This window comes from Podarcis tiliguerta, assembly GCF_965153285.1.
Source record: "Podarcis tiliguerta genome assembly, chromosome: 7".
In the NCBI taxonomy this organism is placed as follows: Eukaryota; Metazoa; Chordata; class Lepidosauria; order Squamata; family Lacertidae; genus Podarcis; species Podarcis tiliguerta.
In genome coordinates this window covers 21,239,279-21,253,903 of record NC_139540.1, presented here as the reverse complement: position 1 = coordinate 21,253,903, position 14,625 = coordinate 21,239,279, and the positions used below count along the sequence as shown (strand labels likewise).

Genomic DNA, 14,625 nt, shown 5'->3' with positions numbered 1-14,625 from the left:
CAGTCCTTAGCCAAATTTACAACTTTCTTTTCCCTCACTGAAGCTGGTCTACAAACTGTCATTTACTCAGTAGCTGAGCATTCTCTGTTATGGCATCACCTAAGCCATTCATTGTCAGAGGCTGCACTTCTGTTAGCTCAATATCATATAGATTAGGGAGTTTATTACCTAATGTGTATTCATTTAGGCTGCAATCTAAAGAAACTATTTATTGTTCATTGTATGCCCAAATGAAACTTCCCCTAATAGTTTCCACAGGTAATGTAAATGGATTGTGGAAGGTACAATGGTGAAAATGAAAGAGGAACCTATCATTGCTTCACACATGCACAAATGAGTTTTTAAGTCATGTTCCTGACTTCTGGCTGTTCTGAACAATTAGAAACCCCAAAATATGAACTTCAGATTTGTACATCACTGAAACAAACAGTAAAGCTTTTGCTTAGAGTTTTGGTTGGTCATCTGTTTTCCAAAACTTGGGTTTACTGAAGACATCTGTTGCATCTTCATACATAAACATATGCATGGCTACATGGTCTTTGACATCTTCACACTCCTTGTGGGAGATGGTGTATAGCAATATTCATAGAAGAAGCTGTAAAACTGTCCTTCACTGCCACAGCTACAAATGAAATTGGAAAGGATATTTCTAAGAATGAAAGTGTACATAAACCCAGTAATCTCTTTCCAACTGAGGGCGGTGTGACAGAAAATGCCTACTTTGAAGTATTGAGAGATGGAGAGTATTATAAAGTCATTCCTGGATTGTCCCTTCCCCCACCCCCTTCTTTTTCTTTTAATGCTCTGGAAAAGACTGAAAATTTTATTGAAGGGACCTTGGAAATTCACTTGAAGTGCATTGGGTCATTTTCCCCACAAACTCCGTATTAGATTTTCAGTGCACCTCCTTGCCCCAGGCTCCACTGCATATCAAAGAAGAATCAACCAAATAACTAAAAGTTCACACACAACACAAAATAGCACTAGCATTATTTTATAACTTTGTGTCAAGGACTCCAGGGGAAACTTCCAACTAAGAAGCTGAAGCTTTGAGGCTGAGACTTAGCCTGGTGAGCTACCATAGTCTATGAATGTTCAGGTCTTGGGGGTTTCATTCAGCCACAGAGAGGATTTTGATGTGCCACAACAGCCACTGTGGTATAAATACTGGCAAATACAGCCTGACAGTAAGCTCGATCCTCTTTTCTTCATTGGTTAAAAATTTATTCATTCAGTTTGATGAAGGGTGGACTGAAATGCCCTCCCAGATGTGCAGGTAGGGGGAATGGAGGGGCATTTTAAAGAATATTTGGAATTGGGTGGTGAAACTTAGCTTTCCCTTCCTGAGGAACTGCACCTGTGACTATATTTCTGAAAGTTTAGGAGGGGAGGTAAGATAAGTTGTTTCTATTCTCTCTAGCTGTGAATACTGGTGGAATAATTTAATATGAACCGCATTTTTGCTGAGTCTGATTAATTTCAGTTGATTTTATTATTTGTGTTTGTCTTGATATTTTGATCATGAGCCATGTAATTTTTTTGTATAAGACACAGTTAACCTCTGGTTTTAGAGTTTGCAGTTTATGTTAGGTGGATGAGACCTAGCATGGCAAGGCGGGGGGTGATAGATATCTGCTACTGGCACATAAAAGTATATACTAAAAGAGAAGCTGAAATTACCCGTTAATAGTTAGGATGCTGTTTAAGAAGCTCAACCTATGTAATCAGTCTTTGTTTTACAAATCATACTTTGTGAGTAGGTTATCAAAGCTGCAGTCCTTTACACACTGTCCTACGAATAACTTCCATTGATCCTAAGGGTGCTTACTTCTGAGCAGACACGTGCAGGATTAATTAAATCTTGTGAGTTTTCCCTTATTTCAGTGTGGCTTGAGTATCAGCAGTGAGCCTTTACAAAAGAGTCAACAAAAGCTGAGGTTACGAGTTGGTACATATGTAAAAACGGTTAAGACACAGGGAACCACACACAAGAGTATACATTTCTTGGCTGCCGTGCCTTCTATTCTTTCCTAGTTGGCCTTCATTAAGTGATGCATTGACACAAACATTAACCATAGTTAACATTGACTGGATTCTGTCTTCTTAACCAGGGTTTTCTAACCAGTTTTAAACCCTAATTTTGGAAGCTTAAGAGGAAACTCGGGGTTATAGTTAATAGAAGTCAGTGTGGGCAACCATATAGATAACAAATAACTTGCATGAAGTGTGAAGGAATTTGTGTGCAAGTTGTAAGGAGCTGAAGAAGGAGCCCGTGATCCACTGCACTGCTCCTGATGTTATAAGTGCTGCTAAAAGACTCCAGTATTACATTTTATTGTTTTCTGCATCCTTTTTCTCCTTCATGCTGTGTCTGTGTGGAGCTGTCGCTGGCACTGTCTCTAACACTCACCAAATCCTTGGCAGCCTAGGAAATGATTTCCTGGTATCCCTCCTTCCTTCTGTTGAATGATTTTATGTGAGCATGTGTAAATATTTTCTGCAGCTTTTGTGTCTAGCTTTGATACTTAATATATTTGCTTGTTTTTCTTTCTATGTATGTGTGTGCTTTAAAATAAGCAGGAAGGTCTAGTTATTCTTTTTAATGAAATATTTTCAATCAATAGTGATTTCCCCTCTCCCGAGCAATGTCTTTAATGACATATTTTCTGCTCTTCTAATGCTCGAGCAATTGGGAGCAGGATCAGCATAAGGCAGCTATACCATACAGTAATCACTCTTGAGTTCAATAGGGAGGTCTTTACAGACAACTTTGTTCTTTTTTCTTAACGGGATTAAGAAGATCAGCTCTTTAAATTTCTTGCATATAACAGTGACATTTCCAGGGTGTGCTTAGACCAAAGAGTTCAAAGTGAAAGAATAATAAAAAAACCACCCAAAACCGAAAAGCCAATATGACTTTGTTTTTTACCTTGCTGGAGGAGCTGTTTCTGCAAATCGTCTATAAGCTTATTGACCTGCATCTTTGACTCCTTGTTTTCTCTGGATTTGGCTGGAGTGTAGACACTGATAGAGCACTGATAGAGGTGATTGAACAGCCCCCAGCTTTGCTTGGCACAAGGCCCCACAACTCCCCCAGGATTGACATTATCTTTTTCTGACAATACTTCATGTTTCTTCGAGCTTGCACTTCCTTAATTTTATTATTTATTTTTAATTCTTCCTGCAGCCTTTATGTATGTTTTTCAAGGAAATGAAGGGCACACTAATTCTTTTTGGTAAGCAGAGATAGTGTATAATACATGATGACATGTGTTCCCCAATGGAAGGTAAAAAGGAGGAAAAGGCTAATGTATGTAATAAACAGTACTTTTAAAAGATTTTCAAAGAATCATCAGCATCAAATTCCCGATGGTTTGCGCATATATTAACACTGAGGATTTGTATTGCAAAATCTATTACTTGATATATTTTGTCTGTACCATGAAAGTTTATTTGATCCAAAAAAATATGTGTACATAAGTAAACGTACTGCATGTGCAGCTGAAAAACATGGTTTCCTTTGCAGTTTTCTCTACTGCTCATATGCCCAAAGAGGCAAGCCTCTGTTTAGTTTAAAAAAGTAACTTGCCTCTTCAAAACTGGGAGCTGCTATAGACATTCAAACAATTTATCTGGATAGTAGCCAGAAAATGCAATCTGTTTTAAATCAGCTTTTGGAATTCATCAGAATTTGCTTCTGGTTTTCCTTGGCCAGAAGTAAATGTAAGTGAATTAAATAGAATTACAAACATACAGAGTCTAGTTTAGAACGGACTTGGTTGATCTCCACATTTGAACTCAGATTGGAATTACTTCTCTATGTCAGATAGAGGGTGATTCTGGTAGTAGTTCCCTAATCTTGGATCAAGTGCTGAGTGATACAAGATCTAGATTCTTTTCCAGATGCCCTTCTGGGTCTTCATGAGAGTTCAATGGACTCGAACTATAGAGCTAGATGTAATAAGACCTTTTGCAGTGTGTGGTAATGATCCCCCTTTTTAAGACATCAGAAATGCTGAATTGGAGGTTGTTGGCATCTGTCTGTCTTGAGAGTCACTGGAGTGTGCCTCCAGGGGTGAAGTCAAAACTGCTGGAGAATCACAGCGCCTGCTGTGGCTGCAGAGACTGGTAACTCATAACTGCTGCCTCCCATGTTTGTTTTGCTTCATTAGCAGCACCAAACTGAACTCTCTGGGGCACAAGCCTGGACAGTGTGTATGGCGGTCCAGGTTTGCCCAGTTGACAAGACCCCCTTCTCGGCCTTGTTGGTGTATTCCAAAGGAAAAGCAGAGAAATACATTTGAAGTGATCTATTAATTGGATAAGGACTATAAACTAACAGGAACAGAGTAATTTGCTCTCATCTAGCAGCCACTTTTGTACCAGGTAGTCTGTTTCCAATTTCATCCAAGAGTCAAGTATTTTTCCTTATGCTTTTGTTCTCAATGGCTTGCTGGTGGGGAATCCTAGAATATTGTTTAATAATAATGGACAGTCCTGACCCAAAGAATTTTTTCATTGTAGTGTTAATACAGAACTGACTATATCAGGGAAAATATTGTTGCATCAAATCTGTGGTGTTGGATAAATGCTCTTTATGACAGGATTACCACACAAGTTAGAATAAAAAAGTAAGCAACTTTTGACCAGACATATTTATTAATGGCAGTTAATTTATTTTGATTTATCCCTCACCTCATCCCCTCAGGGTGAGTTACACTTTCAAAACAGCACCTAATCCAATAAAAATTTAATTACTGGGGCAGTGTAGCTGTTGAAGGAGTACTGAGTAGTGGTAAATATACCAAATAATATGATTCAAAGAAGCTACGTAAGCATACAGGTGAGAGAACCAAGAGAAACTGGAGCTTTCTTTTGAGGTTTTTCCAGCTGCAGCTCCTAATTCCCCAAATGTACACTGTAGTTCAACCCTAAAAATGGCTTCCCTCTTCAGCTTTCGGAAGGGCTAATCTAGTTGTGTACACAATTCTGTTCCTTGTGCAACTAGGCACATGCAGAGCTTTTTGATTCAGTGGCCTTTTATTTAATAAGCAAGATCTAATCTTAGGGTTGTGGTGGAAATCCCCAAAAGTGAAACTGGGTACATTCAGGAAACTGTGAAATACTTCAGGATCAGTATTAAAGATGATTTCATGTTTGGATACACTCTTTTCAAGTTCTGACGTACGGTTTTCACATAATCCCATTGGGCAGCATAATACTGGCTGCTGTCTATCCCATGGAATGTGACTGTTCTTGTTCCTCCACCCCCCTTCTCTCTCTGTGTGTATTTGGCAGCTATAAAGCTATGTGCTTCAAGTATAAAAGCAACATACTGCTTGTCACCAGCACTTTAAGAAATGTCACTTTGTAAGTAATAAGCACCAATTACTAAGTGATAGGCGGCAGTCAGGAGAAAAGAGCAGGAAAATATGGGGTATAAATGGTGCTAAATGAGTGCGGCAGAGAACCTGCAATTCTACAGTCGTCGTCCCCTACTCCTTTTGTCCCATTTCTGTCAGACAGAGCTGGGTATGGCTAAGAAAAGAACTGACATAAAAGAGATTTTTTTAAAAAAAAAAATCAATTAAATTAAAAAATAACAGAACCCCTGTTTTACTGAAATGCAGCTCAATACTACAATAATTACCATATTTTTTGCTCTATAAGACTCACTTTTTCCCTCCTAAAAAGTAAGGGGAAATGTGTGTGCGCCTTATGGAGCAAATTCAGGCTGCACAGCTATCCCAGAAGCCAGAACAGCAAGAGGGATTGCTGCTTTCACTGCGCAGCGATCCCTCTTGCTGTTATGGCTTCTGAGATTCAGAATATTCTTTTTCTTGTTTTCCTCCTCCAAAAACTAGGTGCGTCTTGTGGTCTGGTGCGTCTTATAGAGCAAAAAATACTGTACGCACATGGATATATTGTTGGCTAACTGGATGTTTTTCTTTGAGGACTTTCCTTCTTAAATCATAGTGAATCCCATAGCTCTTAAATCAGTGGATGTAATGCTTCCTAAAAACCTAACATAGGAACACCCCTGAAATTTTTTAACCTCCAAGAGTGAGATAGGAATTATTTACATGTCGTAATCTCTCACTTAAATCTGCTTAAATCTCAATGTACTTTTTCCCACCAGGTGGTGGATCATTTGAAGAAATGATGAGGCAGCTACAGTTTTCCAATTGTGTTTTCAAGTTTCAATTTCTGATAGAGGGACTTCAAGAAACCTCCCCTTTCCCCCATTTTTTCCCAATTTGATTCCAACACTGTGTTCTGAGAGGAGCACTTCCTGCAGTTCTGTATTTCCAAACCCATTAGATAGACTTGTACATGGAGAAGGTTGTGGCAACGTTGTTTATATTATCAGAACTGTAAATTACTTAGGCATGCCTGAGCAATTTGATATTTGTGGATTCCAGTGTGAACTGACAGAATCCGATTCTCCTAAATGACTGTGTAGTTAGATTTCCACTGACTTTCCTATCTCCTGAATGTCCTGTTCAAAAATTCTATCAACATTTGTTTAAAACACATATTTTTTAAAGAAAATATGCTTGAAAGTATATATTTAAATACTCATTCATGAGAAACTTTAAAAATTAGCCAATTCACGTGGATACAGGACAGTTTTATGGGCAAATAAATGCAAAAGTGTCAGACTAGAAAATGATTAAAATCAATCATTCCTAAAGTCCATTGCCAGAACTTTGGGCAGATTGCAAACAATAACCCATTAAAGTGAAAAATACTATGCTCCCAAGAATGTATCTGCTTTTGGTGTGTCATGATTCACTGCAAAATTGATTTGGCTCTGAAGTCATGATCTGAAATACTTGCAGGGGTTCTGATAATGACCTCTTCTTGTACTCTTGCTTCACTTGACTGTTTGTCTAAAGAGCACCCCTTTTGCATTTGGGACTGAAGTTGTGTGTTTGAACACCTCCAAACTTGAGAAGTTCCCCATACACGAAGCCAGTGTTATATAGTTCCATGGTCCACACCCATACAATATAAGATATGAGCTCTCTGAAATTTACATACTGATGTTGATGTGCCATATCTCACTGCAGAGGTAGCCTCTATCTTATGCTTTACTATGGCTGAATAGGTCGGAATAGAAGGAGCTGTTTTTTAATTCTCACTGAAATCAGCTGGAATATATAGTACATTGTCTTTTTTGCTGAGATAATGTTACACCATTGCTGATGGTGGGATGAGGTGGATTAAGTTATTTGCACCTATTGAAATCAGGCTGAAAACTGTGACAAATTTAGCATGAATCCAGCCAAATGAAAACTGGCTTCAGTTAGCTTGGTTGTACTGTTTAAAATTAGGTTGGAGGCTATAACTTGAGCCTTCACTGATAATTGTTTTTAAATCAGCACTATTTGTATTTTTACTGACTTAGGGCAGTAAATTTAGCAGGTACTAGGCGCTTGCATGGTATTTCCTTTACTTTGTGAAAATTATTGTTGTCTTTCCTTTTTTTCCTTTTTGCCATGTTCAGACTGCCAAGGATCAGTGTAGACCTCTGAAGACCAGCTGCTGGAAATAAGCAAAAGGAGAAAGCTCTTGCCTTCATGCCCTGCTCCTTTTGTGGGCTTCCCAAACGCACCTGACTGTTTTTTGTTAGAAACAGAATGCTAGATGAGATGGACCTTTGGACTGATCCAGCAGGACTCTTTTTGCTCTTATATTATTAAGGCCCGTTGTGGTTCCCTGCAGTGTGTACACATAGTATGGGCATGTAAAAAGCAGCAGCAAAAGGAGAGCTCTCTCATGGCACTCCAAAATTTGATGTATTTATTTATGATGCTCTGTAGTGTCACTTTGAAACAGAGTTTCCACTGTAATTTTCTGTTTGGTGATACTGGTAATTTAGTTTTACATTTATGCTTCCTGGGAGAGTAAACTTGAACTCCATTCCAAACTTTTCACATTTCCCTCTCTTCTTGTAGGCAGCTTTCTGTTTGTAACTAGAAGTCCTTTACCGAAAGCTATCTTGTCTGATGATAAAACCATGAGTGTATGAAGCTCACACATTTTTCATCTCTTTTATGACCTTATCTTTCAGGAGCGGCTTCTGTGAAGGTATCCTAACTATAGAAAGCACCTGGAAAACATATATGATATCTGTACTGTGATAAGCAGTTGTGAACAAGAAACTAGACCTGTCAGTTCTGAACTGTTCATTGTTAAAAAAAATACTTTGTAGATTTAGCCGATTGCAAAATACATTATAGGGGGACGAACAGCTGCTGTGATACTCAGTCAAGAAAGCTCAATAGTTACTATTGCATAAGAATTTTTTATGAGAGACTTATATTGAGGGGATGTGCATGGATTACTGTAGTGTGAAGAATGCCTGTATGACACTAGAACTTCAGTCCTAAATGGATCTGATTTTGTTAGGACTTCCAGATTTGTGTCTTTTGGATAGCAAAGTAGCATCCTGACCCCCCCTCCCCCCAAATGTGACACTTCCAATTATATGTAGGGGGGAAATTACTGCCTGTGTGCAAACAATGCTATATTCTGTTATGCTGTTGGTAAAACACAATCCCAGCTAATAGGCCACAAAGTTTACTCAGCATTTATTTTCTAAAATGTGCTAAGGTTCAAACCTATCTCCTAAGGACTGCCTTCTGAGCTAGATGTATTTCCCACCTATGAAGTGGAAATTTTTAAAGAATCTCATGGATTTCTGTTTTCTTGCTGAAAATCTGTGCTGTCCTTTTTTCCTCAGAAAACGCATAATCCCTTCCCCACCTCCAAATCTTCCCCCAATCCACATCTGCATCATACAGGCCCATCATTGGTTTTACCCCACAAATCCCCTCAAATTAAATGTTTCTATGTTGGGGAAGGCTGATATAGACTTTTGAAGCTGTGAACAAGCTTCAGGGATTTGATTCTTATAAAGTATTGTAGGATTTATTGACATTTTAATAACTCCTTAGATGCAAACGTGTTAGAATATTGTTATTTTAAAAAATAAGATTGTTAATTTTATTGTCTAGTAGAAAGACTGTGTGTGTGTGTGTGTGTGTGTGTGTGTGTATATATATATATATATATATAATATGCAGTTAAAATGATTAATTTCATTGTCTCGTGTTTGTGCTTTAAGATGGAGAAAGAGAGAGTAGTAGGAAGCAGAGGATATTAATTCTGTGTATTTCCTTGGCAAATTGATAGGTGATGAAGAGGGCAGCCAAGAAGCAGCAGATTCTGACGGGGATGCACGGTTGGAGAAACCTGGACCACTTATGCTTGAAACAGAAGACTGGGATGGGCCAGGTAGGAATATATTGCTATATAGATAAATGAACAGCCAGCACTGCAAGACTCAATGCTCCCTCCACCTTGCCAGTTGACCATAGTGAATGTTGCATATCATTTTATTTTTGCAAGGACCTTTCTTGGATTTTTTCATAGGTGAGTAGCAAGATAAAGGGGTTCTACTTTCATTTCCATGAAAAGTGGAAAACAAAAGTTTTATGTAATTGAAAATATATAGCAAAAGATTCTTTCCTTAGCACTTTATTTATTTATATTTGCTAGGTAGAGATTTCGGGGTCAATACCAAAAGGCAATGATCTGTCCAATGTAGCATTAAGTAAACATCCCATCAGCGCAAGGATTTTTACTTGTGCAATGGGACTTCTTCCCCTCTCCTCTCCCTGCATGTTCCCTAATTCTGGTCCAAGGGTTCCCCCAACTCCCCAGAACGGTTTTCAGGAGGGCATGGAGCATGCGCATGGGTGAAAGGGATGGAGACTCAAGTTGCATAAGTGGTAACCTTGCGCTGATGGGACCTGTTAGTTGGATACTGCCTCATGGGTAGTAATTCTTCCAAATATTAGAAGAAGTGTTATACTGAAATGGTGTCTGGTTTGCACCCAACATACACATTCTACTTTGGAAAAAGTCATGTGTGAAACAAGACTCTTGAGTGTAAACACCTCCAAAGCCATTTTTATAATCATTGGTATGGCATTTCTGAGCATGCAAAGTTGTTTAGCAGTCTTAGCTTATCCAGCAGCTTGAAAAATACATTTATTTATTTAAACATTTTTATTTTATTTATTTTTATTATATTTATAGAACGCCCTTCACCATAAGATCTCAGGGCAGCTCACAGAATAAAATACAGGATAAAAATAAGTAAATAATTAAAACAAAACAGCAAAACACTCCCTTTTCATACATTTAAAAGACTGTAGAATATTAATCAGCCAGAATATTAAAACAGCTTTCTCATTAGGTTTTAAGGTGGTGTACAACAAAATTTAAAGGTATAGCCATCAGACATAAAAATTATGAAAATGAAATGCAGCAAAAATCTGGGAACCTAAGTAAGGTAAACCAATCTCATAAACCTGGACTGGTAGCTCATTGGCACCCTGTGTAGCTCCTTTAAGAGCCGTGTAATTTGTGCATGATAGAATATCTCAGTGATTAGTGGAGTGCATGAGGATACAGTAATCAGTAAACTGAGCAGGGATTTAAGCTTGAGTTAGCATGCTATATCTGCTAGGGGTGTGCATTGACTCTGTGTGAGTGAGGGCCAAATAACAAGGGAAACCAGGGTGCAGAATCATCATGAGTAGTCCACTTGAGGTGGCCAATGCTGCCCGTCCTAATTCTGGTCGCAGCAGTTGTGTAGGGATGAGCAACCCTATTGGATTTCTTAAGACATTCCTACTCCAAGTGGTGCCCCTAGCATCAAAATTTCCATATTTGTCCAGAAGGATACAATGGTTGATGGTATATATTGTTGCTGAGACATCAAGAAGAACCAATGTAGTCACTCTGTCTTTGCCCTTGTCTGCATAGATCATCCACCAGGATGACCAAAGCAGTGACAGTACTGAACTCTTATCTGAAGGCAGATTTAAACATATCTGACCACCCATTCTGTCCTTGGTCACTGGTAGCCACATATTTCACCCAATGAACTATGTGACTTGGCTATGGGGAGTCTAAATAAGCACTAAGTACCTCTCAAATCAATTGCTCAATGTTATCAAAACCATCATACCACAGATTCTGTCTGTATGTGTCTTTGCTTCTACATGCATCACCATTTAGTCTAAAGGATATACTTTAGACTAGCAAGCAGTATGTGGAATGTTTTGTTAGCATTTCTTAGGGAGGGAGCTAGATTTTTTTAAAAAAGATTTCAGGTGGGCATTACTCAATTTTCCTTCCCCCTCGCCTGCAATCCTGAGCATACTTACATGAGAGTAAGTACAATTGAACTCAGTGGGGCTTCCTACCACGTAAGTATGCATAGGATTGTGGTGTTAGCAGCCACTTAGAACAGTGGCATAAAAAAATGTTATCTGGTGACTGCCAATTGTTTTCTTGAAAATGTTCTTGGAATGACACTATGTGGCGATGCAGCATTGCTTCAGAGGCATTCTGGGATAAATGTCATGACCTAAAGTCATTTCAGGAGTTTTCTAGCTGGGGTGGAGATGCATAAGCAACAACAAAAAATAGCATTTTCAACTTCGTTTTTTAAAAAGAGAAAGCATTGTCACTTCATGATATGATAAGTACTTGTTGTCACACTGAGGTTCAACTGTATACACACATACCTGGAAGTAAGTACCATTGAAGCCAGTGGGGCTTACTTCTAAGTAGACATGTATAGGATCACACATTAAACAAACTTTTGGCTCAGCACAAATTTCTGTACAATCATTCCCTAGATCTTCCTTGGAGTGTACCTGTAACTTTCAAAACTCTAATGAGAAGCAGCACCAACTTTTAGAGCCTGTTTATTGCTCTTTTAAAGACAGTAGCAGTACTTCCTTAAATTATTTTTTTGGCTGGAAACTAAAGAGCTATTATCTAGTTTCAAACTCTGAGCTTACATTTAGAAGCACGTTGAGTTTAACAAATGGATATGGCAGCCAATGATGTTTTCAAGGACTTTTCTTATCAGTTTTCATTTGATATAAATCATTTAACACACCCTGGTCATTGACTTCAGAGTTAAGAGAGAAACCTGTGGACTGCAATCAATAAAGTGTAAGAGCTTCGTGTTTAGGCAGAAATCTAAGCTAATATTTTCTCTTACAAACAATATAAACAGTGCAAATGCAACATGACAGAGCTGGAAAAAGGTGGCAGTTTCAGCGACATGAATAAGAATGACCCAGACAGCCATTAGCTGTAAATAATGCAAAACTTGGTTTGTGGAACAAAAAAGCGTAAAGGATTAGATTTGTTTTTCAAATGATACTGAGGCGTCTCTTCCCTTGAATGCAGTTGAGTTTTGCCTTATGTAAAGATGTCAAAATTCATTCTGTAATTATTAGCATAACTGATAGGTGTATAATGGTGACCATATTTAAACAATAATTTCCTCAGAATAGCCATGTCTAAAAATGGAGAATATTCTCTTCAAAAGGGTGAAGGAAGCCCGAACTCTTTGTAGAAATAATTTATAATGCAACAACAACATTTTCATTAAAAAGGCCTCTTATATTTCAATCACATTTTCATCCTTGCTTGACTTTGCAAATTACTGTGTTCTGTGTATGAAGAGGAGCAGAACTCCAGCAGTAATTTTCTGAAACCAGCAGGTGGAAAATATAGTGCAAACAAAAATGAAGATACAGTATATCTGATTATGATGATGTTATTTATAATGTTGTTAATGATATACAAAAATATGCCTATATTTCACACAAAGCACTGCAGCATTATGTAAAAACAAGATTTGGCACTAAAATATATTATAATATATTTCATGGAAAACATTTTAAACCAAAAAGATCTCCTTAGCAATGAGACATTGTTGTTTTAGGTTACTCCTCCTGCCACCATAAATAAAATACACTTGAAAAATTCTACTTTCTATGTTACATTAACTGTACAAAAAAAATTGTGTATAACTTTAACCTTTGGTTATCATTGTCTCCAAATGAAAATGATGTTGGAATGTATAGAAATTTTGAATCTTTTCAAGGCAGGTGGGTAAATTATATGATTTATGAATGGGGAAATTGTTTGAGTAAAGCTAGAAATTAAATATTTTTGGCTACTACCTATGCACGAAGCCATTGAGCAAACCTTCAGCATGGCATTTCATATATTGCTGTCTGTGAGACTTCAGAAGCTCTGTTGCACCAGGGAAGTTAGAGTAGCCAAATTCCAGAAGAGAAAGTGGCAGTATTAACCGAGAAAGTGCCCAAAGGCCAAACAGTTTCCGCAGTTTCAGGTTGAGTGCACCCGTGACAGCATTGTCTCACTTGGCAGTATAACAAATGAACATGATCAGGAACCTTGCTTCATCAACATCTACTGTCTACAAGCCATAAAGGGAAGTGAACAGAAAACTAACAGTGAGCTGGAGTGAACAGACGTGCTGGAGGGCTCCTATACAGAAGACCACAGGAAATTGACTCTGGAAAGGATCTGTCCCCAGATATCCTTAAAACTGTCAAAAAGTAAAAGAAGCTACTAAGACTGCCATCTTGTGCATTCTTGGAAATAAATCCCACTGAAATCAGTGGGGCTTACTTCTGAGTAAATGTGGATTGGAATGAATTTTCCTGCTGATTTGAATTACGTGCAATCTGAATCATTTTTCTTGAATTAAAAGATTGAGGTTCTATGCAGAAGAATTATGATTTTCTGGGAATCATTTATTCATAAGAAATGCCCAGCCTAGTGAAGAATTGAACGAAACATGAGTAGACCATATTAATATTTTGATGTAAGCTGACAAATAATAGCTGGTTTTGTCATGTGTGGATTATGAAGTGTGCCATTTTAGTGAAATGTGTGCTGGTGATATCCTTCTGTGTACACTATGTACATGATTTGGGGTGGGGATTGGGTTTTAAATGTTTATTTTAATAGGTTTTCTGCAACACCCTCTCGCCCTTTATAAATTACTATTTTATTTGGTGCTATAAATGAATTCAGGGAGGGGAAAAACAGGTAGAGTGTTTGGTGTACATTAGGATGGCTAGTTAGGAAACAGACACTGAAAATGCAGGATCTCCTTTTTACAAAATCAATCCTGAGAAGGACTTTGAGATTACAGTCCTGATTTTGTTTCCTTTTTGATTGGGGAAATGTGGTAGATATGGGATCTTGGAAAATGCTATTTGATGTAAATTAACAAAAATCCATGAAACACAGTTAACCATAGATATAGTCTGACAGTAAGAAGAATATTGTGAAGAAGCAGAGGAAATCATAGGGCGGCTGTGTGTTACTCTGCCGGTGAATCGGTATTATCTCAGCTATCAGATAATGCAGTTATCATTAATTTTCACATTTGCATTTCAATCTTGGGAAGGAAATGACTCTTGCTGGATGAAGATAAGAGCTCTGTACCACTATAATGAACCATCATTTTATCCTGATGCTTTGTATCCATATGAAAATGAGGCTGGGTGTTGGTGTAGTATGTGAGGAAGTGTGTGTGTGTGTTGGGGGGGGTGTCATAGAAAAATTATAACAAAGTGCCAAAATTACTACGACTTCAGAGTCCTTTATGAAACAAGAGGCAGTCAAAATAACACCTTCTATAGTGAAGTGGATGCTGGATTAAAAGAAGAAAGGCTGACACCCCTGTTGCTGGATAAACTGGAG

At 38.0% G+C, this 14,625-nt stretch overlaps 1 protein-coding gene across 14 annotated transcripts in view; it reads left to right on the top strand.

Moving 5' to 3' along the window:
- Positions 1-14,625, top strand: part of ZFPM2 (zinc finger protein, FOG family member 2) — a 448,057-nt gene that overhangs the window by 187,425 nt on the left and 246,007 nt on the right. For all 14 annotated transcript variants that reach the window (XM_083450430.1, XM_083450426.1, XM_083450428.1 and 11 more), the window contains one exon: positions 9,202-9,303. In XM_083450430.1, the coding sequence (XP_083306556.1) occupies positions 9,273-9,303 (31 nt within the window). In that variant the 5' untranslated portion in view covers positions 9,202-9,272. The remainder of the gene's footprint in view (positions 1-9,201; positions 9,304-14,625) is intronic.